The sequence below is a fragment of the Aricia agestis genome, chromosome 6, assembly GCF_905147365.1.
Source record: "Aricia agestis chromosome 6, ilAriAges1.1, whole genome shotgun sequence".
NCBI classification, from domain to species: domain Eukaryota; kingdom Metazoa; phylum Arthropoda; class Insecta; order Lepidoptera; family Lycaenidae; genus Aricia; species Aricia agestis.
Genome location: NC_056411.1, coordinates 16,963,177 through 16,989,613, shown reverse-complemented (window position 1 = coordinate 16,989,613; position 26,437 = coordinate 16,963,177). Strand labels below are relative to the sequence as shown.

The 26,437-nt window shown below is 37.0% G+C and overlaps 2 protein-coding genes across 5 annotated transcripts; one reads left to right on the top strand and one right to left on the bottom strand.

The window, feature by feature from the left end:
• Nucleotides 1-7,968: 7,968 nt before the first annotated feature.
• LOC121728418 lies at nt 7,969-18,816 on the bottom strand. Of its 4 annotated transcripts, none has more exons than XM_042116611.1 (7): nt 18,711-18,816; nt 18,448-18,602; nt 18,141-18,261; nt 12,750-17,622; nt 9,513-9,625; nt 9,143-9,291; nt 7,969-8,398 (listed from the first exon to the last, which is right to left on the bottom strand). In XM_042116611.1, exons 1-7 carry the CDS (start codon nt 18,736-18,738, stop codon nt 8,330-8,332), a joined length of 5,508 nt encoding a protein of 1,835 aa, XP_041972545.1. In that variant the 5' UTR covers nt 18,739-18,816; the 3' UTR covers nt 7,969-8,329. The 4 variants fall into 4 exon arrangements, 2 of the variants coding, with proteins under 2 accessions (XP_041972545.1, XP_041972544.1); XR_006035797.1 differs by lacking the exon at nt 7,969-8,398 and adding exons at nt 10,356-10,436; nt 11,301-11,386 and having other exon boundaries at nt 9,174-9,291; nt 18,448-18,816; XM_042116610.1 differs by having other exon boundaries at nt 18,448-18,816.
• Nucleotides 18,817-21,632: 2,816 nt separating this feature from the next.
• Nucleotides 21,633-23,595, top strand: LOC121728423 (trafficking protein particle complex subunit 3). The gene is made up of 4 exons (XM_042116615.1): nt 21,633-21,797; nt 21,865-22,070; nt 22,356-22,554; nt 22,986-23,595. The coding sequence occupies exons 1-4, from the start codon at nt 21,759-21,761 to the stop codon at nt 23,070-23,072; spliced, it is 531 nt and encodes a 176-aa protein (XP_041972549.1). The 5' UTR covers nt 21,633-21,758; the 3' UTR covers nt 23,073-23,595.
• Nucleotides 23,596-26,437: the final 2,842 nt, after the last annotated feature.

Below are 26,437 nucleotides of genomic sequence, written 5' to 3'. Positions count from 1 at the left end.
ACATTATACATGCAGTGTGTATAACGTAGTGGCGGCCTTACCCAGACCCCAGTGCGAGGCCCCGGGCGGCAGGGCTTCGCGAGTCTTTACGAGGCCCTTTTGCCGCCTGTCCACCGCCACCGACATCGTGACCTCACCGCCAAAAATTCAAATAAAATGCCACTGCGAGTGCGAGGCTCCTGCAAGAGCGAGGCCCCGGGCAATTTCCCTGTTCGCCACCCCCTAAGGCCGCCACTCTTATTTGAGCATACTATAGCTGAGTAAGATAAGTATGATGAGTCTTGAGGGTCATGTCTAAAATAACACAATATTTTTAAGCTTTTTATGACCTATCAAGAACTCGTCAAAAAAAATTAACAAAAATAATACAGTACTGCCCCGGCCCATTCCGATCCGTCATAATGTGTGCGTATTAATTATTATGGTTACAAAAATATAATGTAATATATATTATCTACGTAAGTACATATCAATATTTGCGTTTATTTGGGTAAACATCCCCACTTACTTACCTACATAAGTAATATAAATTAGACCGACAATAATTATACCATACGTTACAATTTCGTACTTTCAATCAATTCACCATGTTCAAAGTATTTGCTTTCATCCTCTCCGTGATGCTGCTTATTGGCAACGTAAGTCTTTACAATAATTTTAAGCAATTATTTTTAACCGACTTCCAAAAAAGATGAGGTTCTAATTTCGGCGGTGGATATTTAAAAGTATTTTATTTTTTAGTAAGTACTGATATTTGTTTTTATGAAAATTTATAAATTGTTGCCCGAGGTATCATGTGGGGTAATGGGTTTCCATGCTTGCCAAGGCTTGGCAAGCATCCACAAGGCACAAAAGTCCACAAATCTCGCTTGACATTTGGAAGTCACGCTTGTGAAATGCGAATGCGTAAGTGTATTACACGTACTTACATCCAAGCAAGCGCCCTTTGATCTGTGTCCAAAAACCGACACTACACCGGATCGGATACAAGCGTCCACAAGCTCACGCGAGCCAAGCCAGATACTCTCTTTACACACTTGTGCTTGTGGACGCTGGTCAAGCCTTGGCAAGCATAGAAAATAAATGCATGCTCATTTTGTTTTTCCAGAGCGCCCAACAAGGTAGAGGTGCCGGCGCCGGCGCAGGATATGCAGGTAAGTATTTGCTTAACGTAAGGAACAGTTAAGATATGCATTGAATGTCTGAGCCTTTTAAATAAATTAGTGTCTAACAGAAATTATTACACTAAAGCAAAGCTAAAAGCTAAAGAAGCTATTTGTAGAGCTGTTCACAAAGGGTTTGTGAACAGCTCTACAAATAGCTTCTTAAGAGCGTGACCAGAAATGGCGGGAATTACGCCGCCATCTTGGAAACCTCCTTGTTTGTTCACTATTTATTTATAAATTCTTTATTTGCATTATAAACAATATAAAATAACAAAAAACAACATTAGGCAAGGAACATAGCAAATAGGCGGCCTTACCGCTTTCAGCGGTTTCTTCCAGGCAACCAAAATATGGTGGCAGAAAATAATGTGTAAGTGCTAAACTTAAACAAAGAAAAAAAAATATCCTCATATATTTATAAAATATATATAGTAATATATTTAAGTATATATTTTATTATATTATGTGTAATACATCACATTCAACACATATACATACACACACACATACATACATACATACACATACATATATATATATAAATATACATACATACATACATACACACATACATATATACATATATACATTAAAAACCTACATTATAAATAAAGGAACATTAAAATAATTTTACAAAAAACACCAAGAGTTTTACAAGGACTGAGCCTGATCTAGGTAGTGTGCTTTCAAACGTTTCTTAAAGATGTTAATTGATTCCGATTTTTTTATAAAATCGGGCAAGGAATTCCAGAGACGAATAGCGGAGATGGTGAAAGAAGAATCGTAGAATGAAGTATTGTGAGAAGGAAACGCAAGAGTCAGTTTGTTTGCAGAGCGAAGTATAGGATTGTCATGACCGAGGAAATTGAATTTTACTTTGAGGTAGTTAGGAGTAGAAGGACTAAAAAGGATGTTATACAGTAAGTGAAGTATGTGAGAGTTTCGACGCAACTTGATCGGGAGCCATTCGAGCTGAGATCGATAATTAGAAACATGGTCAAACTTTCGAAAGCCAAAAATAAAACGAATACATAAGTTTTGAAGGCGTTGAAGGGAAGAAAGAAGATTTTCATTTATGTCACAGTAGCAGACATCAGCGTAGTCGAGAATAGGGAAAAGTAAAGTAGTAGCAAGTTTTATTTTTGTTGCGATTGGCAAAAAGTTGCTCAGTCGTCTAAGGGAAGCAGTGGCAGCGTTCATCTTTTTGCGGAGTTGTTGGATCTGGATATTCCAAGAGAGAGTGCGGTCAAAATAGACTCCAAGATTACGCACTGAGGAGCCGTAGGAAATGGTAATCCCATCAAGGACAATATTGGGCAAGGTATTCCAGTCCACCTTCGCAATTAGCTGTCGGCTGCCAATGATTATACATTGTGTTTTGTTAGGATTTAGGACTAAGCCATAGGCATTGCTCCACCTCAAAATTTCATTCAAATCAGCATTTGTTTGAGCAATACCGTTGGATAGTAAGGGAAGTAGGACATGGATATAGATCTGTAAGTCGTCAGCAAATAAATGATAGGAAGTGGAAATATGGCGAGAAATAGAATTAATGAAAATTGAAAACAAGAGAGGAGATAAGGCACTGCCTTGAGGGACACCGGCGAAAATATCGCACCAAGTTGACGATGTGTTGTCAACTTTGATACGCTGCCGGCGTCCCTGAAGGAAACTACGGAACCAGTTGAGCACGATAGGAGATAGGTTGAGTGAGCTGAGAAGAAGTAATAGTATATCGTGATCTACGGAGTTGAAGGCATTGCTAAAGTCTAAGAGCGTGAGTATAGTTAAATGATGACTATCCATCCCCAGACGAATGTCATCTGTGATTTTCACCAGGGCTGTGGAGGTACTATGTCCGAAACGAAATCCAGATTGTAGCGGGTTTAATAAATTATGCAAGTTAAGGAAGGTCTGAAGTTGATGTTGTACAGAACGTTCTAAGATTTTAGAAAGGAAAGGTAGAATAGAGATCGGACGATAGTCAGAGAAACTTTTAGGACTCCGTTTTTTGGGGAGAGGAATTATATTAGCGTTTTTCCAGGAGGAGGGAAAGGAACCGGTAGATAGTGAGTAATTGAGGATATGGACCAGGACCGGAGCTAAAATGTCTAACAAGGGAACAATCATGTTTCGACCTATGCAATCACTGCCCACAGCCCTGGATGTGATTGACATAACAGCTCTTTTAACTTCTGTAGTAGACAGCTCTCTGAAGGAGAAAGGAGCATTATCGGGAGAAGGTAAGGTGGTCAGATTGTGTAAGGTTTGAGCCTTTTTGTGAGCATCGAAGCTTCGTGGTGTATTAGCAAAATGGGAATTTAAGTGTTCTAGATTTAAATTAGAAGGAACCGATGCTTTTGCGTCCTTCCCAACACCCAACGATTTTAAAAATTTCCAAACTTTGGCCTGGTCAGCGTTATCTACAGAAGAATGAATATAGCGCCTTTGCGCATCCCTGCAAGCAGTGTTACAACGATTTCGCAGTTTATTGTAAAGTATCACTATCGTGTCTTTCAGTGATAAAAAGTTGCTTTGTTTTCATGCCATCTGCACGAGTTTGCACAACTTGTGTCACAAGATTCTTGAAGATATTATAATATCTTACGGACCTTAGGACAAGTTACCATATGTTACAGACTACTTACAGGGTATAGTTTTAACTATTTAATAATTTTTTTTCAGGTCCAGGTGCTAGTGGTAAGTATAATAATATTATACTTGTGTATATTAAGCACAACAAGTATGTAATAGCTAATAACTAATAAGTAATTTTTAGTTGATAGTTGATAACTTGATACTATTACAATAGATAATTTCTTGCAAAAATACAAAATTATTAATCATCGTAAATCAGTTTTTTCTTCTTGATAAATAATAAATTGTAATGACCGCCAGGAGCGGCCCTAGGGGTTGGCGAACAGCGTAATCGCCCGGGGCCTCGCTCTTACAGGGGCCTCGGTATTTCTTCGTAAGACAAATGGTCTCGCTAAGACCTGCCACCCAGGGCCTCGCAAACACCTTCAATATTATTTTAGCAGGGTTTGGTTTTGGTATCGGCGGAGGTGCAGGTGCTGGTGCGGGCGGCGGTGCAGGCGCTGGTGCGGGCGGCGGCGCCGGCGGTGGGTATTTCAATGTTGTCTAATTATAGAAATAAAATGTTCAAGAACTTTATAAAAAATGAAAGTAGCTTGTAGCAGCGCTAAAATACCATTTTTTTCGGTTTTGTATGGGCAAGCGCTCCAGCGCCACGAGTTTCCCCATACAAAAGTGAATCAAAATTTGGTCTTTCAGCGCTGCTACTTTCACAGTGAACTGTCTACGAGGAATACGTACACACCCTAAAGTATTATTAAAGTACTTATCTGTTACACCCTGTATAAGTTGGCTGGCACCGCCTTCAAAAGTGTATAGAAAACGTTAAAGGAGTATGACAAAAAATGTATGGAGTTTGGTCCTTTCCACCACTAACGAGTTCTATATGTATAGTAAAATTGTCTACTAAATACTGAATGATTATAACCAAACCGCAATCAAATATATCCTGCCAGTGAAAAGTTATGGCTGAACGAAGTCACGTTTTTAGGGTTCCGTAGCTAAATGGCAAAAAACGGAACCCTTATAGATTCGTCATGGTTGTCTGTCTGTCCGTCCGTATGTCACAGCCACTTTTCTCCGAAACTATAAAAGCTATACTATTGAAACTTGCTAAGTAGATGGAGTCTGTGAACCGCATTAAGATTTTGATAAAAAAATGGAAAAATAATAAAAAATTTTAGGGGTCCCCATTGGTACAACTGAACCCAAAAAAAATTCATCTAACCTATGCGTGTGGGGTGTCTATGTATAGGTCTTCAAAAATCTTATTGAGTTTTCTAAATTCTAATATAATTTTTTTCTAACCTGAATAGTTTGTGAGAGAGACTCTTCCAAAGTGGTCTAAAAATATATGATGTGTACATTACTATAAAAACTACCAACGAAAATTGGTTTAAACGAGATCTAGCAAGTAGTTTTTTTTATACGTCATAAATGGTAAACCTTAATTTAACTTCCATTAAATCAAATGAAATATAAAAATAAATCAAAAACCTTTTAATTTCATATAAATAAACTTTATTGCTCATGGGCGAGTCCAACTCGCACTTGCCCGGTTTTTTACCGAAAAATATTGTTGATGTAATAAAAATGTATTGAGTTTGGTGCAAATGTCCACCATTAATATACTTATGTAATGGTCTGCAAATATTGAATCATTAAAATTGGACCGCAACCAAAAGTATCCAGTCAGTAAAAAGTTATGACGGAATGAAAAAGTTTAATACCATTTTATTCCATAAAATATTGTTGATATGATCCATTGCATCTTTAACTACTTAATCTATTGTTATGCCATGCCACTTGGTATTCCCTATTAGGTTTTCACTAAAATAGATGAATATCAATATCAATATTTTCACTCAAAAAAATAATTTTTCATATGGTCATAACTTTTTACTGACAGCTTATTTTTAATTTGTCTCATACTGTAAGTTACTCTATATGTAATGGATAATAAGTCAATATAGATCTCGTTAGTGGTGGGGACCACTCTAGTTCATTCTCCTTTTAGGAGAGTTCTGAAAAAGCTACTATTTAAATATTATTTAATACTTTTTTCATTTTTGTGAGTTGGAAGTTGTCAGTTTACAATTTTTTACATTTATGTTTTTGGTGGGATTATCAGTTATCACTTTGTTCAGTTACACGCTGTACAGTGTATATTATAATCTATTCAGTATTCATACAATACTACAATTGTAGTATTGTATGAATACTGAATAGATTTTAAATTGTAATTACAATTTTAAACTTCAGAAATATCCTACGAAATATCTAATAAAATTGTAACAAGGCGGCACTTCGCACATTAGGGCCCATGACAGGCCAGCACCATTACGACATTCTCATGACTTGCTGCAAACTTAACACGAAGCTTGTAATTCCAGCTCCTGCAGGATTCGGTTTTGGCGCTAACTTCGGTGCTGGCGGTTTTGGCGGCGGCGCGGGGCAGGGCTGAGCTATCACACATCAAGATTTAGATGGGAGAATGTTATTCGTATAGCAGAGTTAAAAGAGAGTCAAGAAAATATTTTTTTTCAAACAATTTATTTTTAATTTATTTCCAAATTCTTGTCAGACCCTATGCGTACTTACTTTAAAAGCTGCTTGTACAAAGAAAATAGAGACTAAGGTCATGCAGATCTACAATGTTTGCGTATGGATGCAAACAGCCGCCACGTAGAATGACACCAATGATAATTCACTTGCACATCAAAATATTAGCTTTTTAGACGAATTTCTACTTGCTCGGCGACGGTGCTTTTTGGTGCAGGAGGAGGTTATACGTTCGGCTGTGGCCTGTGGATATATATTTTTTATGTATGTTCAACGATTACTCCGCCGTTTGGGAACCTATTTTCAATATTTTTCTTTTGCTGTACAGGGTTTCCGAGTTGGTACCATGTTAACAAAAGTGATGGTCGGAAGGTCTGATGATAGAAACCACGAGGAATCGAGGGGACCCTTTGAAATTCAAATGTGAACATACGATTATTTTCGATTTATGTTATGTGTAAAGTATTTTCATCAGATTAACCAAACAGTAAGAATTTGCACCATGGTATACCATGGTTCCGAAGGTGCTTAACAGAACTCCTGATTTCTTATAGATACATGTTTGGGAGTTTTGGCGTTGTTTATAGAACTAGCTCGCGTGTGTATAAAGTCGGCACTACATATAGGCGAACGCGCTGGCCGACGCGTTGGCCGGCGCGCTGGCCCAATGTGTAGAACGGGCGAAATACCTACCGCCAACGCGCGAACTCCCGTTCTACACATTGGGCCAGCGCGCCGGCAAACGCGTCGGCCAACGCGTTCACCTACATGTAGTGCCGACATAATGAAAAAATAAAAATAGTATGGGCAGCGCAGGCGCGTGCGACGGATCGCGGACGCGGGCGACGGACTGTCACACGCGCGGCGGGTACGGCGGGCACACGGCGCGGGCTTACGCTTTTCGCAGCCGACGTTGTTTCCGTTGACGTCTTTTTGCCAAATAATAAATTAGTAACTAATCCACGGTAATCTGCTCGACACAACTGTACACGCTCGAGATAAAAATTATACTAGCAGCGCTAAATGAGATGGGCGCACGCGACGGGTGCCCCCTAGCGGATTCGTGGCCCGCGGCGGTGTTTTTGATCATTATTCTGTCGTTTGTCTATCGATTTTAATCGATAGACGAACGACAGAATTAAGGTGTTTTAACACCAAAGCTGTATAGAAAACCTTGAGGATGAAAAAGGGTAAAATTATTAGTTTTAAACACAAAAATATATAATTTTGAAGTCGGTACCAGCTAATCCTGCTAACCTAATCGCCAGTTCTATGACAAAAATATATAACTGCAACTTATAGGACTGCACTGGTACCGACTTCAAAATTATGAAGATTTTGAACAGAAATATTGAGTACAGATTAATAATTACTTAATACTTTTAGTTCATTTAAGAATATAACTATTGTCTTTACCGACTTCCAAAGTCGGTTTTAATTTTTTGTTTAAAAATAATAATTTTATCATTGCCTCATTTACGTATAATTTTTTTTAATAAAACATTTACGGTACTAAAAAAATATATTTTCAGACTATCGTACTTTTTTATGTATTTATATTAAAAATATACTAACGATTTATTACATTACAAAAACTAATATTTTAATTAATAAATGCAAAATGAGGTACATACATCCAGTCAAAATATGATATTTGAGTAAACAACATTTGAACACAAACACTACCATAAAGTCACTAAAATAAATAGTACTTCCTCAATTCAGGTATGGAAGTTTGAATTAAATTGTAAAAAAATAACATTAATATTGTTATAGTCAAATATATATTTTAAAGGCGAGACCGCACTGGGACACCATACTCTGTACGCGACGTGACATCTCACTTTAGTAGTGTCGGTTTTTGTCGCGTAGCTTCTTGCCGAATGCAGTGTAGTGTAGCTCATACGATTTCATACAAAGAATATTTGGTCTGTCGCGTCGCTCGGCTACCGTGTAGTTTACTAGAGCGTCGTCACCTTAAGCGTCAATGATAAATGCAATGTTCGTCATATTTTTATGACAGCACTATAATTTGATAAGTTCACAGCACCTCGCAGAGTTTTCTTTTGGAGATTCTGAAATTGGAGAAAAATAGTTATTAGTGTTCGCTATAATATGAAAAATACCTAGATGTATAAACAGAGTCAGTCTAAAGCCTACGGCACTAGAGTTTTACTGTCTGTATTTTTAACCCCCAACAAAAAAGAGGGGTGTTATAAGTTTGACGTGTCTGTCTGTCTGTGTCTGAGTCTGTCTGTGGCATCGTAGCATCCAAACGGGTGGATCGATTTTGATTTAGTTTCTTTTTGTTTGAAAGCTGACATGATCGAGTGTTCTTAGCTATATTTCATCATCATCAGCCTGCTCAGTGCTGGAAAATCGCAGTTCATCTGGTTCGTGAAGGGCCGATTAGTAAATTGAAAATATATATTAGTGTAGTGACTAGTGAGTGACCCCCCCCAAAATTTCAGGCTGCGACCGCGCCTGTTATCTTAACATAATATGGGAAGGAACATTAGCAAGCCTTGGCATCGAGCCATGGGTAAGTAAAGTAGCATCAATATCTGGCTAGAGCTGGATCTGATTATTGCCACGCGCCAAGACAGCCTTGTAACCAGTCCACACGGCGCATTGCGTCCAACAACGCAACTCGTAGTACCTAAAACAACGCAGCGCTGCCGTTTGACGCATAGCCAGCCACACGGGCGCTGTATTTTCTGTAATCGTGTGTCAAAAATCAAAATATGTCATTCCATGTCAATATGCCTTCTCTGTCATCAATTTGAAAAAGTCTGCAAGAAACAACAATATTCGGTTACCTTTTTGAACATATTCGCCATCAGCAAATTAGTCTTTTTAACTCGTTCCTTTTTAATATCTTCCTTCTTCTTTTGCACCTCTGGTAACGAGTTGTAAATTTTCTCCGAATGCTTTTTCATCTCTTTCTCACTTATGAATTTTGGAGCCACTGTAATAATCATACAGATATTTAAAAATACTTTAGAAAATATATTTCAGTTCTTTGAAATAACTACGCTCGAATTAGTCTATTCGCCACTTTATCAGGAAGTGGTGAAACAGGCTCTAATTCTAGCGTTAATTTTAAGAGTCGTTGGTGAAATTGGGGCTAAACAAGAGACCCATACTAATTGAGTGTCATTATAAATGGCCATTCATATCTTTACTTACATTTTCTAGTCCTCAGGTCCTTCCCCAGGACTTCGGCGAGTCGAGTCAGGTCCGCATCATCTACATCCACGTGTGCCGACAGCACCGCGCGCTTGGTCGCACGCTCGGAGGCTCTGAAACATTATTAACATACTTTTCTTACAACACTTTAGTGATTCGATGATTGAAAACTACTGCTGAAAATTATGCACAGATTTAAAGTATAACACGGGAAGAACAGAAGCTACATTTTATCGGGGCAAAATGTACTATCTGAGAAGTTGATTCCTAGGCCGGTATAAATAGTCAGTACTCAAGATGCATCTCGGTCTCGAGACACGGTTCTGTAGGCCCACTACGAAACCGTTTTGAGACTCAAACAATCGGACGAGAATGCCGCGTCCTGCTCTAACAACGTCATTTCACGTTTGTTAGAGTAGGATGCAGCATTCTCGTCCGATTATTTGAGTCTCAAAACAGTTTCATGGTACAAGGCCAGACTCTGTGATTGGCTGGCTGTCAAAATTTGGACCAATCACAGAGCCGAACCGCGTCTCGAGACCGGGTCGCATCTTAAGTACTGACCAAAAATACGGGCCTAGGAAATTTTTTCCTCGGGTATACAATTCAATCATTTTTCGCACGAAGCCTCGATCAATGTTTAGTATTTATATTTTACATTACATAGTGACTTAGCAAATGGAAACCTATGATTTTCGTCTTCAAATTATTATGAAAAATACATAATACATTCTACCTTTTAAAAGATACAAGTACGAATATATTTTCTTTCGAAAAAATTCTGATTTAGTAAGCCAAAAAAATTAAAGAAATCAAGATTCTGAATCATGAAATAAAACTCACCAACTTCCATCACTTCGTTTTGAACACAATACAATTTGTGGACACACTCTTTGCATGGGCAATCAATTTTATCAATAACACCTACAATTTTTATAATTTAAAGACGTATTTTACGTTATTGCTAACTAAATTATGAACCTTGAATCTTGATGCTTAGGCCGCATACTATAAGAAATTTCTGATCAGAAAAATTCAGACGCTCGCCGGAACGCACACTGCTCATAATAATATGTTTTGTTGTGGACCCCACACCCTATCAGAATTCTGACGTGTCTGACGTCCGCCGTCGATCGGATAGCAGAAATGATTCTGATTAGAAAGATCTCTGTTCATTTTGTACTAGACCCCGCACGCAAATTTCTGATAGGTGCGCGGTGTGATACCCGGCTGGTGTCCAAATTTTTCTGATCAGAAGAAATTCTTATAATGTACGGACTGGCATGATCTACATAAATAATGTCAATGGGAAATATAATAAATATCTACTTTATTAGTCTATTCATAGGAATCCCTACCCGTTATCTACAAAATATGATTTAGCAACCCGTGATGCACTGCCGCTGCGCAGTACTGGGCTAAATGTATAAAAAGACGACGTCTAGAGGCGTAGTGTGCGTTGTGTTTTGTGGAACGACGATAATTTTTCAATGTGTGCGTGATCTTTAAGTGTGTGTAATTCATTACAGGTGACAGTTCAAAAGTCTAAGATTCCTCAACGGTGACAGTATAAAACGCCGCACCTAATGCTTGTATGAGAAATCGATTGTCTTGAAGCGTACGAGCTGTGGCTTGACCTAAACTCATACGTCGACAGGAGTACTGTATTTCGCTTTTGAAATATTTACGTCTATGGGCGGTACTGTCCATCGGCGTGTTAATATAAGAAAATATTACTTCCTATATCTTCTCCATTGTAAACAAGTGATTAATATTGAACAGAAATACCTTCGCAATACATAGAAGACATTTTATTTCGTACACAAGAAGACGGGTGCACCACAATCATGTTCAAATGTGCGTCACATTCGGGTCTGAAGTGAGAAAAATTGGTGAGTTTTAAATCTATAACGCACAAAATAATTTGTCATTCTGCCGATAGAGGCAGGTAGACAATTATTTTATGTGTTGTAACATACTAGGGGCCAACCCATACGTACCACAACCATGGTCGGGCGTATATTTCGTACTTTTTTAAAATGAAATAAAGGGGGCAAACGAGCAAACGGGTCACCTGATGGAAAGCAACTTCCGTCGCCCATGGACACTCGTAGCATCAGAAGAGCTGCAGGTGCGTTGCCGGCCTTTTAAGAGTGAATAGGGTAATAGGGGAGGGTAGGGAAGGGAAGGGAATAGGGGAGGGTAGGGCAGGGAATAGGGTAGGGGATCGGGCCTCCGGTAAACTCACTCGACGAAACACAGCGCAAGCGCTGTTTCACGCCGGTTTTCTGTGAGAATGTGGTATTTCTCCGGTCGAGCCGGCCTATTCGTGCCGAAGCATGGCTTTTCCACGTATAAATACCTTTATACGACACTTTGCAGTCGTTGTCGACCCCCTGTGTGATACCGACCACATCGCAACCACAAGCGAACAAGTGGCCCCGACCACATCGCAACCACAATGCAACGACAGTGCGCGCACACCGCCCGCTCTCTTCTCCCTTCCGTTTCATTGACTTTCGTACGTAACCACATCGCAACTACTATAGTTTGTGCGTTCTAAGATGATATGGGTGACAGTTTTCATGTTCCTTGCTACGGGTTTTTTTTACAAGAAAACAAAAAAAAAACAAAATGTAATAAATTATATTCCATCTTCAAAAACAAATGTTTCCTATAATTGTAAATGAATAAAAATGAAAAGATGCTAAATGCTAACTTATAAATAAAATTATAAATATTAACTGTGAAATAGGAGTATAAAATTATTGTTATGAAAACATTTGAAAAATGTCATATGCATGAAACGGAACTTATGTTAATAGAGATCGACTCTGTTGAATCGAAATCAAATCGATAAAAAAGGGCGGCCATCTTAAATCGCCGGCACCACTGAAATGTCAGTACGAAATCGATAATTTCGATTGTAATTCCTTTACGAAGTGATTCGATATTTTTAAACTATCGATTAATTTTTGTTAGGTAACTTCCCTACTATTGTCAATTATAATGTGTCACGCATATCATCATAAAACGCACAAACTATAGCAACAACGCAACCACGTCGACATTTTGTCGGTACCACAACGCAACTACAAAAAGCTGCAGCGACACCATTTACACGTAACCACTGCTTGACGGCATTTTGTCGTTGCGACGTGGTGTGGTTGTGGTACGCCGTACGTGTGGGTTGGCCCTAAGAAATAACATGAAATTTTACCACAAAGTTGTACTAACCTTGCTTCATTAATCAACTTTAAACAACTCTGCCTTTGTGTAGTTCGCTCAACAAAGTCTGGTCTATTCTGCTCCAAGTAATCTCTAATTGTGCATGTCGCTGTGTTCCTCATCATATTGTCTGTACTTGACACTTCATTATCTTGAGGCACACTTCTTGCGCCAAAGTCCTTAGCGAAATGCCGAGGCAAATTGCGCTCAATTTTTTGATTCACCTCCTTAAATTGCATATTTTCCACCCTCCGTTTTGAAGGTACTTTGACAACAATATTTTTTAGATGTCGCTCAACTTTTTGTTTGTCAATCTCTTCGCTCGCAACACTGTCAGAAGTTTGGAGGATTAAGTTGTAAGCTACGCATTTCTTAGCTTTTTCTGATGCTCGCGATCTATGCGTCTTGTGTCCCCTACAGTAGCAGCGATGTTTGCATTCACAATTTACAGAGGAACTGCTAGAAACATCGCACTTTCTACAGTGAGACCTACATTGATGTTTGTCACAGTGATGTTTGAGTTTATGTTGAGTTTTACAAGCAGTGGAATCAGTCGATGTACTGTGAATGTCAGTAGATATTGGACAATCAGTAGATTCACCGCAACATTTATTTTGCTTTGCCTTTCTCGGACTCAGCTGCACGCTTTTATCTCTAAATGTTTTCTTTTTATCTTCTACTTCACTATCGTGGGTACTCGCTTTGTTGTCTATGACATCATAATGGGATGTCTTTTTTGGTTTGTCACTTTTTATTCTACGAGGACTTCTATTGGAATTAATCACACCTTCGCTACTCGAATTTCGAACTTTCGTGCTCTCGTTTTCTGTTGTTTCACTAGTGTCTAACAAATAATTAAGTACCGCAATAATTTCGGCGTAACATTTCTTACGTTTACTTTTATCGATCTCTTTTTTCGAATATCGCTTTGTTATATCGCGTATGATATCCAATAGAGGGTCTTGAGTAGAACTTTTACTCTCATCTGTTTGAGATGTAGAGGAAATTGTTTTTTCGGAATGTTTACTAGATTTTTGTCTGCCACTTTCCCTGATATCAGTAGAACTCTTAGAAGAATTTGTAATTTCCGTAGCTGTATCCTTTGTTTGAATTTGTGCGAGGCAAGTGTCATATTGTGTATTAACGTCTCTTTGGATGTTAGGTGCAGTAGTATTTTCATTACCAGAGCCAATGTTAGATTCAGGCGAAGTTTTTGAATTTTCACCATTTCTGTTGTTACTTTTTTTCTCATTATGACGATTAGAAAATTCATTCTTATTGAGTTCCATAGACATATCTATGGAACTCAATAAGGGTTTTATAAGAGTTTGCTCTTTTGTTATTATCTTCTTTTCATTTTCCATAGATGTATGGTGATCGAAAAGTTTCTTTTCGTCTAAATTAAAGTTAGATCTAATTGTAGATTTTTTAAACGTCCCTTCTTTCGAACTTCCACTTTCTTTATCCATAGACGTATATCGATCAATAAAATCTTTTTTATCTGTATTGGTTTTAGATTTTACTAGAGGTTTTTGAAGTGTATGTGCTCTTAAATTATTATTTTCCTTACCCTTCGATGGATGTCGATTGAAAACTTCTCTTTTATCTGAATCTAAGATAGTTCTAAGTAAAGGTTTATCTAAGGTTCGATCTTTTGAATCATCATTTTTGGTACTCATAGATGTTTGACGATCAGTAAATCCTTTTTTGTTCCTATTTGGTTCAGTTGTAGGTTCCATCAAAGGTTTCTCAGATAAATCTACTTTTGAATTCTTGCCTTTACTACCCATTGATGTATAACAATCAATAAATTCTTTTTCGCCCAATTCATACTTAGGTTTAGCAAAAGGCTCTTTTTGAGATTTATCTGAACTATCCGAACCAGCTTGAGATGTAGGTTCTTTAAGTGGCTTTCCTCTCACATTAACATTGTTTTGATCGATAGGTAAACAACTGTCAGTGTTAGATCTAAGTAAAGGCGCTTTAGGTGTCTTTTCTTTTGGATAAGTATTAGAATATCTCATGTCAACAGATTCATACCTGTAGGCAGAAGTAGTTGGTGTTTGATCATCCTTTGCTTCTGTATAGCATACTTTGATATCACTGTCAATATTTTCTAACTCTCTCATATTAGAGGTTTGTACTGCGACACATTCAGTTTGTTTTTGGCGTAAGTTCTCTGATTGTGAGTATTTTTCAACTCTTTTTAAAGTTTCGAATTCATTAGATCCTAGAGACTGTTGCGAGTATGTATGTTTCATATCTTTAGTCTTTTTCTCTCCAGAATCTCTCGAGTCTAGGCTTACTTTTAGTGTCATATTTGTACCAAATATAGGTATAGTAAAATTGCTTTGAGATTGTAAGTTCTGTAGACTTATTAATTTGGAATCCTCTTTTTTAAGTTTTTCATGTTTTTCTGTTAGGCGCATTTCGTCTTTATTTATCGGCAATGCAGGAGTTTCAGATGCATTATTTTTGGGTTGTACATATTCGGCATCTGGCTCTTTACCAATCCTATCACTCGTTTTGTAAACATCGTTCCTGATTTCTATTTGCTCGTTATCTGTATAATCGCCCACTTCAACGAGTTTTACATCAGATATTGATGGATCCGATACTTTTGGGTCTATACTTATTTCTGTTTGAGTTATTCTTGCCAATTTTGATGCATAACAAGATACTTTCCTTGATGACGCCATAAAGTTGTCATTACCTTTTTTATTGGACCTTCTATATTCTAAGGCAGAGCTGATAACGTTATTGCACGAGCTTCTTATTAAGTTCGGTAGGCTAAAATGAGTTTGAGATGATTGTGTTGATGTTGTAGAATTTTTCTTCTCAATTTCTTCCTTATTTTCACAGTTGTTTGCATTGCAAACCAATTCTAAATTTTCGGATTTTTGATCTACACAGGTATTTGTTTTTATGTTAGTACCCACCATAACACATTTGCTAGGCATTCGCGAACATCTATAGATAAGAAAGTTATCAGGTATATCATTTGGATCTTCAGTGCAAAGGCAAACATATTTTATGTTTTCTTGAATATTTTCGAAAGAATTTTTTTCAGTGTCTAAGGGAATATTCTGTTCAAGATTTATATTTTCTGCCTTGTTCATACATTGACTATCAAAATTGACTTGCACTGAGCTGTCAGTGACCACAATTTTTTGACTTCTGTAAGCGGAGCAACCTCGACATTGAGTATTTGAGCCTGTTTCCATTGAACAATTTATTTCACTTTCCAGTCTATTTTTTATTTTTTTATTTTTTTTTATATTGTTGTCAATGTTTCCTGATGAAAGGGTAAAAACTGTGTGACTTTTGCTTCTTTGTCCTGAGCCATTTTCAACATTAGAACTTGAGGGACATGCATTGCTGGCATCTCCAGATCCATCAGCGAAATTGTTTTTAGCAAGATCTTTGACCAGATGGTCAAGATTGCTTTTTTCTTTTACCTGAGCCTGACAATCTTGCTGGGTTGTCTTTTGCCTCAGTAGTAATTCCTGCTCTTTTAATTTTCTTTTGTAAAAATTCTCTTTTTTTAAAGCTATAATATACTTTTTATAAATTTCTTCAGAAGATGAATTAGCCAGAAAAACTTCAGATAAATATTTGCCCTTATAAGAAAGATCTGAATCAGTGCTGGATATATTGACAGGTTTTGATATATTTTCGGATCTTAGTGCAGCTGATACTGTTGGTAAATTAGGAACACTTTGTGATGTTGTAGCGATATCACCAGAGTTGAATTTTTCTGCCTGCAATAAAGATTTTGTGGGTTTTTTACTGTCCAAATTATTACTTTCTGATGTACTAGACGCTGTCAGAATATTTCGGTTAGATCCACACATAATGTCGTTAGAGCTTCCATCATTTTTAAACTTTGTTTGAATAAGACTTTCGACTACTTCTTTTACTAACTTTTGTTTTAAGCTCGTATTTTTATATCGATGTTGCAAAGCTAGTTTTAGTAAATCAATACTTTTTTCTAGCTCCTTTGTGAAGGTACATTGAAAATCTTTGCTGGACTCTGTAGTATGACCGGCACTTGACTCAAGACTTGATTTATTATCAGCAATGTTCACAACGGAGCTTCTACTTCCAAGTTTGTTTTGATTGTACACATGACCAGGCATGTATTCAAAACTCTCAGCATCTGACTCTTGGTTTATACTTTTCTCCTGCGGGATATTTTCCTTATCAAGTGTTGCTCTTTTCTTTGATCTTGAAAGTTTTCTTTTTCGTTTTTTCTTCCTATTTCTTATAGAATTTAAATTAATCAAAATGGGAAATCTTGGCCTACTCGAAGTATCTCTTATTGACAATGGCTCATTGTCCTTGGAGTTTCTTGGTAAAGTTGTTTGTATTTCTTTATCTACATTATCTTTTAGTGCATCAGATGTTGGGTTATTTTGACTTATAGACATTTTCTTGTTCATATTATCAATTTTAACAGCCCCATCTTTTTCAACATTAAATGATATATGTTTTGTCAAATTAACATTTATTGGTTGATTTCTATTATCAGAGTTATTTGGAATATTAACTTCCATTATGTCAACATCTTTTTTAGAAAATTTAGGTATCTTTTTGTTACTGTCTTTTTTTATTTTAGATTTGTTTTCAGTTTGGTCTAAAGGTGTAGAATGAGCTGTAGGAATACCCAATTCAGAATTTGTTTTTGTATCATTATTTGAGTATTGTTGGTGTAAAGCTAGCCTTTCTAGGGTACTGAGACTCGAAGCAGAATTCTTTCTGTCGCTTTCATTACCATAACCCACATCAGCTAAAGAGTCCCACTCTAGTTTTCTTTGAGATGTAATACTACTCGTGGGGGAGTGGGGCCGATTTAATGACGTATCCAAAGTCATATCAATTGCTGAAACAATACATGTAAAATATAAATTTATTGCAAAAATGAATGTTATTTCCAGAATTTTGTGACTATATCATTCTATAAAGACCCTCACATATTATGGGAAGACAGATGATCTGACTCATACACACACATGAGAATTCAGAAATGAGTCCCTTCAGGGCATCCTATGTTCAGTTTGACCTGAACAGTTATTGGCCTTCCATCAGGGCCCCCGTAAGGGCTACTGGCGCCTGTGCAAAAATGATTTTGGCACCCCTTAAGGCAAGTTTTTTTTATTTATTGTTTATGCTAGGTAGGTGAAATAAAGCAAACAAAAATCGGCCAAGTGCAAGTTCTTGGGGCTTTGGTTTTGGCGCACCAAAAAGATGGCGATTTGTCGCCCCTAGAGGATGGCGCCCGTGTGCATTGCACACATTGCACATATGGTAGTAGGAGCCCTGCCTTCCATGTTTACTCGGAGCTTAAAACAAATAATATTTGCTTGATAATTCTAAATTAAAATAAATTTAAAAACTTACACTTATGTGAGTGTTCTCCATCCGACTTATTTGAGTCATCTCCTGAGTCCGAACATTTGTCTGGATGATCATCACTGATGATAGGAGGAGATTCTGTGTCACTGCCTGTATTTTTATAAGCCTAGAAAATTGTAATGTCAATCAAATATTAATATATTAGTAACAATGTAGTAATGCATAGAAAATTTACAGTCAGAAGTTAACTAGGCACCATAATATTATAAAGAAAATCTATGGTATCAGGTAATAACTTATTATCAACAAGTTGTGCTATAAAAGTAAAGTAAAATACTTGTAGTTTCTCTACCTTAGATGTGGGAGGATCTTCCATCGAGCATTTTATTGATATTCTACACAATTCCGTGGAGGAGCCTGTCTTTCTATCACCAGAGTCAGAAGAATCGTTTTGTTCTTTCATTCTTTTCCAAAACAAACTAGAAGGCTCACCCAAATCTTGTTGAGCTGTTGATAATGAAAAAAACTGCTCTATATCTCTCTTACGGCCAAATTTCCTATAATAATCCAAAATTAATTTGTTCACAGCAGAACACTTAGCAAAATCAGCATCACCTAAATCCTTGGCTTCGTCATTTTCCATAGTAATTAAATGTTGCAAATAATAGTTACAATTTCTTTTGTTCCCTATAGTTATGTATTATTTCGAGGAAATTTTTAACATTTATGAAAAGTGTAATGTTTTAAAAACAAAATTTTAACTGACATTTTAATTTGACACTTGGCTGAACTTGATTTTTTTTCTTATTATGGCACTTCGGCTATATAATCATGGCCTGTGTCGAGTATATAATGGCGGGAAAACAATATTCTATACCTATTTATTATACGTTGTTTTAAATCGTCATGTCCGTCAGGTCATGATATATGATCAAAAAATTATCTTTTAACGCTAACTCTCTGCAAGAAACACAATACACACCCTAAGCCATAGTCCATAGATAATACAATATAATATTATTATAACTAGCAGTGGCGTAACTATAGAGTGGCAGGGCTGGCAAAATGCCACGGGTCCCGACCCAAAGGGCCCCGGCGCAAGAGGCCGTGAGGTCAGAATTTTTTATACATTGTTTTATTATTAACGTGACGATTTTTACTGATAGGGTGGAGGGCCCCATCAATTTGCCACGGGCCCCGGATGTTTTAATTTTAGTTACGCCATTAATAACTATCGTTTTCGGCATCTAGAACTGCCCCGGGGCAGGACGGGCCGAATCACGAATGGATACGAAAGTATTCGAAGTTTAATGCCCATTGAAGTTTAAGAAATCGGTAATTCTACTTTATTCAAATTTTTATTACCCAGGTTCTGGTGCCTTGGGGGAATTACCCAGGTTCTGGGCCAGAGGGGGGGGGGGGGGGGGGGGGCAAATCAGATTTTTCATAAGCTAGGTGTTTATAAAGAATAAAAAATTAATAATTTTTAATTTTAAAAATAATGTATTGCAAACAAATGGCAAAAATTCGTTACGCCCATGTTTATATCGTGTGTTTTTTGTATTTGTGCTATCGGTATTTAACAACAACATAAAACTAATCTAAAAATGAAATGGGGATGTAAAAGTAATGTTACGGTACATGGTATACGGACACGTGGTCTATCTAGGGACAAACCAGCGAAGCTTACCGAGAGAGCACAGGCAACATAAATCCCCTACTCAATACTAGATGGCATCAGATGCGCAAGTACATACTCGAACCTTCTAGAAAGGTCCAATGTTTGTTTACGTGTTTACCATTTATTTGTTAGCGTGTTTACGTGTTTTAATTTAGACCTTATGACTGAGTCCATAAGGTCTAAATTAAATTCAACTTACTGCACTTATCGTAAGGACGGCAGTTTTATTGTGGTACATGCCCGAGCCTCCTAGAAAGTTCCCACGGTTGTTTACTTGTTTACGTGAATCGGGAAATTTCTGGAATTCGTCTCGCCATATAAAAAGAGCCGCAGGCAGGCCCGGCCAGTCAGTTCAATCTGAGCGATTTTCGAGGTGTGCAAGTACAAACTCGAACCTTCTAGAAAAGTCCAACATTTGTTTACGTGTTTACCGGTTTATTTGATTTACGTGTTTACGTGTTTAGTTGTTTATGTTTATTGTGGTACATGCTCGAGCCTCCTAGAAAGTTCCTACACTTGTTTACTTGTTTACGTGTATCGGGAACTTTCTGTAGTTTGTCTCGCCATATAAATAGCCGCAGGTAGACGGCCCGGCAATTCAGTTCGGTTCGAGCGATCATCAAGGCGATTTCGCAGTGACAACAAGTGATCAATAGTGAGTGAACCAGTGAAACCTTCGACTTGGCTACGATCTAGGACAGTGATAGTGCTTAGTGATTGGACCTAGTGATTAGTGTTTGGACTTAGTGCTAAGTGTTGTGACTTGTGACCTAGTGTGTGCTTGTGTGACCTAGACTTAGTGAATTAAGTCTTCAAGAGAGTCAGCAGGTCTTTCTCTCCAAATCCTTCGAACCCTAGCACGTAACAGTATTATAATAATAATTATTATGTATTTAATTTAAGAATAAATAATATACTATGTGTGTTGTTTACTTTCAACATTATATTTGCATCTCTATTAATGTAAGGGTTGATTTGTCAGATACCTTTAACCTGAGTAATAAATAAGTAACTTTATAATGTTTATATTATTTACCCTCATAATCATAACATATCCGATGATTGAATCCCAAACCCCAAACCAAAATGTGAAAAGTAGATACCTAATCTACTTTTCAATCGTCACCTTTGTTCTGCCAAATAAAATATATGATAACTAATTTGAATTACAAAATCTGTTAACGTTGCATATTATTTATTTCTCATAGAAACTCAGGTAAAACGGACGTAACTGACTATATTATCGATAGTAAAAGATACATCACTAGCACACGCACACATTGATAGATCGAAAATCGTCACGCATTTTCGGGTTTTCAGATTAGCCGTGTTCGCTTCATTTTTTCGCAGTTTGGTAGTTGACTGTCAACTTCATAATGGAGTGTCATGTTCTAACAATTTCTGTCAGATTTTAGAACATGACACTAACACTAATTTTCAACTTTGCGCATGCGCAATATACTTTGAAAAACGAAACGAATACGATTCACGGTCTATACGACCATAGACTTAATATATACTTAGCATTATAGGTTTATGTATACGACAGTATATAAATAAGTCTATGGCGAAACAGCAATAGAGTGAGATGCTATATATCGAACTGTCGTGTGGCGGATGAGACAGTAAATCGGTTCGCCGCTGTTTCGCAGTTCGCAGTGTCGGGGGACTAGGAGGCGTAAGGCGGAGTTTTTTCTCCACTCTCTTAGACAATGGGCTGTTTAAATTTTAACACATACACTAAAATAATTACCAATTAAAAAAAAGTAACGTCACTTTGACATCTCGCTTATTGTCACTTGTCAATGTCAATAATACGTGACATTTTTTGACTTTTCGAAGTGATCAAAATTTTTGCAAATTATTTTAAAAACCAATGATTACAGTTAAAACCACGCAAAAAATTTCTACTTTGAAAAAGGGAAAGTGTTAAGCACTTTTTAACAAACCTTCTACTCTACTTAATTAACTTAAAAGCTAAAATGTCTCGTCAAACCTCCAGGCTCGATGCTAAGAAAGTGGTATGTATATTTTGTACACAATAATGTTTCCTAGTGAATTTTGGTATGATGCCTGTGCTAATTACAGAATTCGGAGCTATTAACTCTCACATATGGTGCCCTGGTATCGCAAATGCTCAAAGACAATGAGAACCCTGAAGACGTTAACAAACAATTAGAACGTATAGGATACAATATGGGCGTACGCTTGATCGAAGATTTCTTAGCCCGGACTGGATCTAACCGGTGCTTGGAAATGAGGGAGACTGCCGACAAAATACAGCAAGCTTTCAGGTTAATCATTTTTTCCATTTATTTTCTTGTGTACATTAAAAGTTTGTGTGTATTAAAGTCGCAATTATTCATAATCTAATCAAATTCATCCTATGACTTACCCTGATCTGATCTACTTGTAAGTAGAGACAACTATAATAAGTAAACTTATTTTGTGTTTAACACCTAATTTTTGCTGTGTTTATGCATATTTTGGGTATAATGTCCATTAGGTCCTTTTTACACTTTTTAAAACTTGTTTACCTTTTATGTGCAGTGTATAATGTGTTTGTCATATAATTTCAGGTTGTACTTAAACATGCAGCCTTCTGTCTCAAACTGGAGTAATGCCGGAGATGAATTCTCGCTTGTGTGGGAGCAGTGTTCTCTCAGCGAGTGGGTGGAGATGCCTAACAATGGGCTTAAATACTGCGCCCTCATCCCCGGGGCCATACGCGGTGCTTTACAGATGGTGCAACTTGATGTACAGTGCTGGTTTGTGCAGGTGGGAAATTTTGTGTTTCTTTATAAAATAAGGGGACAAACAAGCAAACCGGTCACCAGATGGAAAGCAAATACTGTCCTCCATGGACACTCGCATTATTACAAGAGCTGCATGTGAGTTGCAGGCCTTTGTGCCATGTTAAATATTATATTTTTTTTACCTAACTGCCAAAGGAAGAGGAATTTTGGTTGTATATAAAACTGAGTTGAAATAATAATAATATAATTATTAGGGCCGCGCTACACCGGAATGGCAGCAGTAAGGCAAGCACGTGCAGCGATACAATAATGAAGATAAAGTTTAATATCATATGACACTAAAAGTGCTCGCCTCTCCACTGCCATTCCGGTTTGTATGTAACAATTATTGAAAAGCTATTGTGTCTGTGATTCCCACGATTGAGGTATTAAGGAAACTACTATTACTTTCAGGACCAGCTAAAGGGGGATCCAGTGACAGAATTAAGGGTAAAGTACATCAAGAGACTAGAAGATGCTGTGCCTGCCGGTGAAGATTAATTCAGATTAGTTTACTAATAGTTCAGAAGTGAGAAATGTCTATTCCATGTATTCAAGACTATATGTATTCAAGACGAGAAACAACTTGAAAGCTATGTATGAGATATAATCTAGTTTTTTTTAAATAGAGTAATACCTAAAGCTTTACATTGTTAATATTAATTAAGCTTTAATGTCTTATGCTTGTTTTCACTGACCACATCGTGTCATTAAGACTTAAGAGTCCCATAACTCACCAGGACGCCATCGCCTCATGTTATCAGTTATGGCCCTCAAGGTATCTAACCTAACCTATCTCTTGAATTTACGCCAATAATAATTATATTATGTAACTGAAGATCTTAGGTTTTAAGGTCTTAGCTGACACATACTATGTCTTGATATCACTCAGGCAAAAACTGGCTGAAAAAAGAACACTATAGGACATTAAAATTTGTAGGTGCAGTTAGTTAAAATGGGCATAAGATTTTCTGTAGAAAGACTTATTTTTATTTATCTAAGTATAATTAAACTATCCGAAATATTATTGTTTTTAAATAAATAGTAGGTACCTGTAGTACCTATTATAAGTAATGTAAGCTATTATAGCTTGCATGTGTAGATAATAGAAAGTATTAATGTAATTATTCTAATCATACTACGAATAATAAATAGTTTTTATTATTTGTAGTAATCATATAAATATTACGCAAACTACTAGAGTGTGCACGATAACTCTGCGCGTAACAGTATAGGGATTCATTAAAAAAATGGGTAATCCCAATGATATTTTATTGGCAGTTTTACTTTAATATCCTTATTTAGTCATTTAAATTATGTATAGGAATAGACGTATCGAGAAGTAAATAGGTATGGCGGCCCGACGAAAAGTTATCGTTCAGCCGCGCGGCAAGTTATCGTGCGCGCACTTTAGCACTTCAGTATGCAAACAACCTTGAAGTTGAAAGGGAACTAGTAGGTATATTAGTTCAGTATATTTTTAAAAGGTGGCGCTTTGACATCAGGCTTCAAAATTTAATTGAACATGAAAATAAAAATAAACTTATTTTTATATACTTAACCACTTTACAAAAAAGTACCGTAGTCCGTACCGTAAGTACCGTAACAAAGTTTTTTACTCTACCTCTATTACAATATACTGTTAACACAAATTTTTACACAGCTACATCATAAGAAGATATAAGAAGTCGAGTTTTTGAGTAAATGAACTATAATTTCAATAGAAAATATTATCTAACAGTGGACAGTTTACACTGCAGAAGTTTTCAAAAAACATTATAAACTTTAAAAATACGGTATTTAAAATGATATAAGTATAGCTTTTAAGTAACAAAAATTCAAGTATTATTTTGTCCACAGCAACTGGTCGGTACCACGAAGCTAGTTACAAACATAGACTGCAACTCGTCTCATGGTTTGCACTAAAGTTTTTATTTAAGTAAGGTAATTGTTTATGACACATTAAGTGCGTTATATAGCGACTGTCGTTGTGACTTCTGAGTGCTATGGGGCGTGTAAGGCACCTAATGAATACTGCGCTTCTCTGTACTGGGACTATGAGTTTTGATACTCGCGGATACGTTTTGGTTTCGCAACAAGGTTATCAAAACAGTTATAAAAAAACTTGAGAGGTGTCAAGGGACACCCGAATGGAACGAAGTTATTTCTTATGTTCAAAAAAACCTGTAAGTACTATCAGAGAAGTTGATTCCTATGCAATCGACAGACCAACGTTATTTGGTTTGGTCAAATATGTCAATTCAATGTTAATTGTGATCTGTCAGCTGGGTTTGACGTAACGCAACCAAACTACTTAGGTCCCCGATTTGCATAGGAATCAAGTTCTCTGATAGTACATAGGCCGCGTCCCCATCAGACACGGCGCGGCGCCGCCACCGTGATACGGTACGGCGCCGTACCGTGTCACGATGCGCCGACCCGCATCCCTATTCAGTCGATATTTGCGCTCGAACGAAAGTGCTTATCTGGATATGGATCGCAAAGGATTATTGTTACAGACGTAACTAAAAAACTCTTGTTACAGACGAAGATTGAAAAGAATCAGAAACAGAGGAAAATTATTTTTGCTATTTTTTGCTCTATAGTCAACACTAATAATGATAATTGATAACAGATAGGCACTTGAAATGTTTACAAAATACTCAATTGTAATTTATACCTACTTTAAAAATTGATGATAACATTAAAATAAACTTAATAAAGGGGGCTCCCATTCAAAAAACATAATTTTTTGGTTATTTTTCTTCAGGGTGTCCCGTATAATTATAGAGTTCACTGTGAAAGTCGCAGCGCTAAAAGAGCATTTTTTTTGTTATTTGTAACGGTAAGCGCCCCAGCGTTATGGATTCTCCCATACAAAATTAATTCTTCTAAGGCACCTCTGACCATGATGGTAGGATCACGGACGATTTTTTTTAATTAGGGGCAAACGAGCAAACTGGTCACCTGATAGAAAGCAACCACCGTCGCCCATGGACATTGGACACTCGCCACGTCAGAATAGTTGCAGGTGCGTTGCCGGCCGGACGATATTTAATACATTTTAATTAGACCGTGATATACTCATAGCTGGGCACCGTTGATCAAATAGTTAACTTCGTTAATCCGTTAAAAAAAGTTAGCTTCGTTAAACGTTAAAGCGTTACATTTCGGACAAATTAACGCAAGTTAACGTTAATCGTTAATCCGTTAATATGTGTAATAATAATATGGCCTTGTTATTATAACTTATATCATTGCGTTAGTGTACATACAAAACCTGTTGGTTTAGGTTCTGGATGTTAACAGGTTAGGGACAAAACAAAATACTTCTATAATTATTGTATTCTACCTAACTAAATTACACTGCACTCTTCGTTATCAGCATGCAAATGATTTTTAACAATTATAAACAAATCACTCTTCATTCTATAAGTACGTACGCTGAGTAATGAAATGATAAAACGGAACAAATCTCTTTTCATTCGCACGCGCCTGAAAATGTATATAGTATTGTTTTTATTTCCCTCGCTGCTGCCGTGCCAGTTCCGCGGCACTTGTCGTTTCATACTAACTAGTTAGTATGAAACGACAAGTGCCGCAAATAGTATATATAGGTAAATAATAGGCATTGAATTAACGATTAACGGACTTCTTCATATTAACGGAAGTTAACGAGTCCGTTAATAATTTTAAAAGTTAACTTAAAAGTTAATCCGTTAATCAAAATGTTAACTTCGTTAATTAACGATTAACGGATTAACGAGTTAATGCCCAGCTATGGATATACTTAATGTAAGTGATGATACGACATTCATTTGGCCACCGCCCACCGTGGTGCCAGGTCTTTGTATGAGCTCCGTGTG